Genomic DNA, 4924 nt, shown 5'->3' with positions numbered 1-4924 from the left:
ATGATTAAAAAATAATAATTTAGATGTGAAAAACACTACCATTGAAATCTACTTGATTACTTTATATCCATGGTCAGATGCCAAGGAGCTCAGAAAGTAACTGACTATGACTAGTAATAATCAGATATAGAGATTAGAGATGCATGTGCAAACATCAAAGTGTTATTTGCATTAAAAATGAGTTTTTCTGTATGAAACAGTATATTCTAAAATGAAATGGAGATCTTTTTTAAAGGTTAAAACCTCATTCAATTTTATATCTTATAGGGTTTATACTGAGTACAATAATGTATAAATGTATTAATTCAACACTGTGAACCTAAAAATTACAGCCAATTTTGAAAGAGATGCATCTTTGCTCTGGAAACTGTCAATGCTGTTGTAATGAAATGCTTCTACTAATTATGTGGTTATTAATTTTAAAAAATCAGTTACAGAACAAAAAACAGTAAAATGAATGATGGGACTACTTCAACCTGGATCATCACTGGCAAGAGAACAAAATGATTATGAAATAGTAACATATAGGAAATGGCCGCTATAATCCTAAGTCTGAACAATTATCTGTTTCTTAAATTGTGGTGAGAGCAATGAGATTATAAAAAGGATGCTGATCTTGCAGTTTATTTTAAACAGTAGTTACTGCATTTGCTTCAGTAGGAGTGCTGCGAGTCTATTGACAACCAGTCTCTATGCCAAGCAGTTTTAAAACAAATGATCCAAAGTGACATGATGGGGAAATCTTGACTCTCTGATAGCTGAAGAGGAGGGTAACAGACACAGGTATTCTTAGTGAATTTATATGCCAGAGGCCACAGATGGTGAGCAAATGCACCTGCACAGTAGTCATTAGCCTTGGTTGGGAGAAGAGCACAAACTCCATGTGGAAATGGGAAGGCTGCAGCCTGGCCAGGGAGAGCATGCCTAATGGACTACTTTTCAGCCTGAAGTCTTCAGGAATAGATAGACAGGCTCCTGCTTCCACAGATGTCATAGGCAAAAGCAACCCACTCTTCTTAGATTTATAGATCTTATTTGCCAGTGAAGGACACTTGCTCTTTTAACTAGCTGAACTAGCTGGGCCCTGCATGGCTGGGTTGCTATGGCGATATGAGCTCAGTGACCTCTCTTCTCTTGTGGAATGTAGGTGAGAAGGACGGAGGGGAGCCCGAGGATGCCGAACTGGTAAGGCTCAGTAAGAGGTTGGTGGAGAACGCAGTGCTCAAGGCTGTCCAGCAATATCTGGAGGAAACACAGAACAAAAAGCAGCCGGGGGAGGGGAGCTCGGTGAAAGCTCAAGAGGCCGATCGCAATGGCAATGACAGTGATGACAACAGGAAGTGAGACCGGAACCCAGCCCTGCTGCTCCGTGTAAAGCATCCCTGCCCCCTCTGCTAAGACTCGGACTGACTTGCAATGTGCTATTTCAGTGTCCTGTCCAAGCCGTGGAGATTGCCTAACACGGAACATGATCGATGTGTTTGTGTTGCTGAGGCACAACGGAAGAGAATGGTGTACTGGGACTAACAGAGGAAATTAATTCATGGAAGAAGAACAGTCCATGTTTCAGTTGCCCTCAATCATGCACAAGGGAGAGGGGGCACTTTGGGTTAGGCCTCCCACACTCAAAAGGCCGTGGGAGAGGCCTTGCTGCCAATGGAATACTGCCATTAACATTGCTTATAGCATTTGACTACTTTATCTGAGGCCAAAACTCACACACAGCTATCAAGTGCTAAGTTTCAATTCATCACTGTTGAAAAGGTCATCAGCACAGTTAGTCCATGTTTCACGTTTGCCCCCAGTGTGCTGTCGCCATTTAGGGATCTTTATTTACAGCAAATTAGGTTTTGTGTAAATGATATATTTTTGGCAAAATGCAACCTTTTCTATGAAATGTGGGCCACATTTTAAAGGTTTTTTAAGCCTTATTTTGATAAGTCAACATGTCTTATTTAATGTATTTCATTGATATTTGTACTTTAAATGCATTATGTAATTTTTTTCCTTAGGCAAGGAACCAATTGGAATCCAAGATTCAATTAATGAAGCTTTGCACCAAGAAAGGATGGGGCTGAAGTCCAAAGTGAAACAGATAAAAGAACTTTTATTGAAGCCTGAGACTCAGGCCAAAATTAGGACAGAGCTTTTTGAAGGAAGGCTTTTTAATAATGGTAATCAAACAAGTGATGCTGATTTTGGTGTGACTTTGGCATAACTCTTCATTGCTATTATGTATGGTAATGTAGTTTATGAAATCTTTCCAGCTTATTAAGTAGCTCTTTGGTAACTACCAAAGTGTTCTAATAGTTTCTATAAAACCTCAAAGCCAACATTTGGTAAGGAATTAACAATTTCTTGCCAAGGAAAACAGATTTTTGCCCCATTGTTATTATTAGCTAACCTCTGTTTATTTCAGTGATGTTGGGTCATTTTATAGAAATGACTTTTTAATTAGCTGTTGTGAGATGTTCCTTGGGTCCTTACAGATAAAAAAATCCTTTACAGACAAAACAACCAACAACAGTATTCTAAGGGTTGCCTGCCTCCTGTTGACATGGCCCTTTTACATCAAAAGAAGCATTATCTAGGCCTGCCCAATCTCATGTTACTTTTGATGAGAATTTGAATGTTTATTGAGCATCAGTACTTGAATGAACATTTATAAATGTAATAATTGCAATCACTGGTTAAGAATGTTTTATATCCGTATGTATCGTGTTTCACTGATCAAAATCTAGTTTGCCTTTTCATTTCTTAATGAAGAAATGTTCAGGATTTTTATTTTCTACTTCTGAAGATAAACTGCAAGTCTTACTGTATTCTTCGTAATTTGAATTTGTTTGCACTGGTTCATTTTTTAAAGAGCATTCTGGAGAAATTTCTCCCCATACGATGTTTATTTGGAACAGCTTTTTCTATAGTTATTGTAAAATTGCTGCTACCAGTAGATCATGGTGGTGGAAAAATGATTAGAGATCAAATATGTCATCATTTCAAATATAAAATCCAGTTTGCTCATGGATTTTGACTATTTTTTCACAAGGTAACTTGAATTACATTAATTTATAATGTAATAATTTGTGAGTTTCTGCATTTTCATGCCTCTTAATAAATGTATTGTTTTCTCTTACTGCTTTTCCTCTTTCTTTTTCCTGAAAACTGCTGGATCTTCCTTGGTGTTCAGAAGTCCTGAGCAGGAGCTCTGGTGGTTTCAGTGATTTCTTCAGCTGATGTTCCTGCCTTTGTGATAAGAAAGCACAGTCATCAAAGCATGTCCACTTTAGATTGTTTCATTATTTCAAATCATTCAGCTTCTTGGAGGAGTAACAACATAACATTGCCTTCAAAGAAACCCAAGGTGACTTAGAAACAACTAATTCTGAGTCACTGAAGTGACATCAGTAGCAAAGATGAAGAGACCAAGCTCATCCAGGTACATAGACCTACGAGTTCCTGGCTGTGAGGCCCCTCCGAATATCTGGCTACGAACCCCCTCTGAGCAGCTGTGAACTCTCTGTGAGGGACCGGCCAAGATCCCCCAGCTGAGGTACTGGCTGTGAACCCTGCTCAGGTGTAGAGGTTGGTACAGATTTGCTTGAGTAACTCTCAAGGAAAGAAGCAAAGATGCTTAGGCCTTTCCTTGTTTTCAAATGAGAGACTGGCACCAGAGGTTGGGTTCCTTATCCAAGGCCACACTGTTCTTAGGAATTGGAAGCTGAGTCCAACCCAGTGGCCTCAGGGTTCCAGGGCCACTTTCACCATCCCGTAATGTAGGTGCACTGTTTCAGATCAGCATTTCTTAGCGTTAAGCTATATCTTCCCCTCAAGGATCTATTCCAAATCTATCAAAGTAGCTTGGAGGACAAGTATTCTTTTTGCAACCCAGATTACATGTCTTTCTGTTACTTTAGTTGAAAACCAGCTTCTACTGTTAAATACCTATGAAGAGCTAGGCTCAGTGCCAGGTGATTTGGGCACATGGTTAAATTTCTTCCCTAGGGAGGGAGTGGGCATAGATTTGATCAAAATACCTTATATGCATGTATGAAATTCTCAATAAAGTTTTTGTAAAAGTTAAAAATAAATAAATTTATTTCTTCCCTTAAATGATCCTGGTAGACAATAATTATTACTTTAGTACTCTAGATTAGGAAACCGGGGCACTGTATAGTGAAATGGTCCAAGGTCATAAAGCAAACAAAAGCTAAATTTAAACTCAAATCTGTTGTACTTCAAAGATGACATCTTCCACAATGGGACATTTCCTTTCTCCACTAAATACAATGTATTATATACGTATACACCCCAAGCCAGCTCTGAATTTCTACAGATATTTATGGGAGTTGTCAGCTGATATGATAGAACTAGAAGGCAACACCCCAATATTTACTGATTAGGGATTCTAATCCTCATTGGTGGGCTCCTCATGCTAACAGGTTTAAAAAGCAACGGAAGGTATAAAATAACTTCTCCTTGTTTTCCATTTTAAAAACCTAGTAAGATATTAACTTGTAAAAAAATCAAAGTTTGGAATCAGAAAAATTTGAAATGATTTTATTCATAGCCAAGGTGTTGTCCCGAATTGATACTGTACATGGTGTAACCTTGTCTTCTGATCGGGAGCCTACATGGGTGGTGATGGGGTGCTGACGTGGTGCAGAAGGCAGCTGTTGCCTCCAGACTTGGACTTACCACTGACAGGTAGGTAGTCTTGTATAACACAATTCATTTTCTGAGCCTCACTTCTGACTGTACTGTGGATGGGTTTAGCCAGGAGATTTCAAGGGTCCTAGAGCAGTGTTTTGTGAGACTTGCAATGATATTACCCATGCTTCTGCCACAGTCTGTTGGCTGCCCTGCTTGAGGTGTCTTGGATCTGGCCACACCATCCCACCTGTAGACAGTGCAGGCTTAGGCTTCT

The 4924-nt window shown here is 39.2% G+C and overlaps 1 protein-coding gene across 11 annotated transcripts in view; it reads left to right on the top strand.

The window, feature by feature from the left end:
• Positions 1 to 4098, top strand: part of Akap7 (A-kinase anchoring protein 7) — a 154138-nt gene extending 150040 nt beyond the window's left edge. For 4 of the 11 annotated variants that reach the window (XM_029558139.1, XM_008822122.3, XM_008822125.3 and 1 more), the window contains one exon: positions 1148 to 2137. In XM_029558139.1, coding sequence (XP_029413999.1) covers positions 1148 to 1344 — 197 coding nt within the window. In that variant the 3' untranslated portion in view covers positions 1345 to 2137. Of the gene's footprint in view, positions 1 to 1147; positions 3134 to 3187 lie in introns of those variants that run through there. The other 7 variants (XR_003847620.1, XR_003847622.1, XR_003847621.1 and 4 more) reach the window with 6 other exon arrangements.
• The last annotated feature ends 826 nt before the right edge of the window (positions 4099 to 4924 follow it).

Source organism: Nannospalax galili, unplaced genomic scaffold (assembly GCF_000622305.1).
Source record: "Nannospalax galili isolate Female #2095 unplaced genomic scaffold, S.galili_v1.0 scaffold186, whole genome shotgun sequence".
Classification (NCBI taxonomy): Eukaryota; Metazoa; Chordata; class Mammalia; order Rodentia; family Spalacidae; genus Nannospalax; species Nannospalax galili.
The sequence above is the reverse complement of the archived record's forward strand: the minus strand, read 5'-3'. Positions and strand labels throughout refer to the sequence as shown.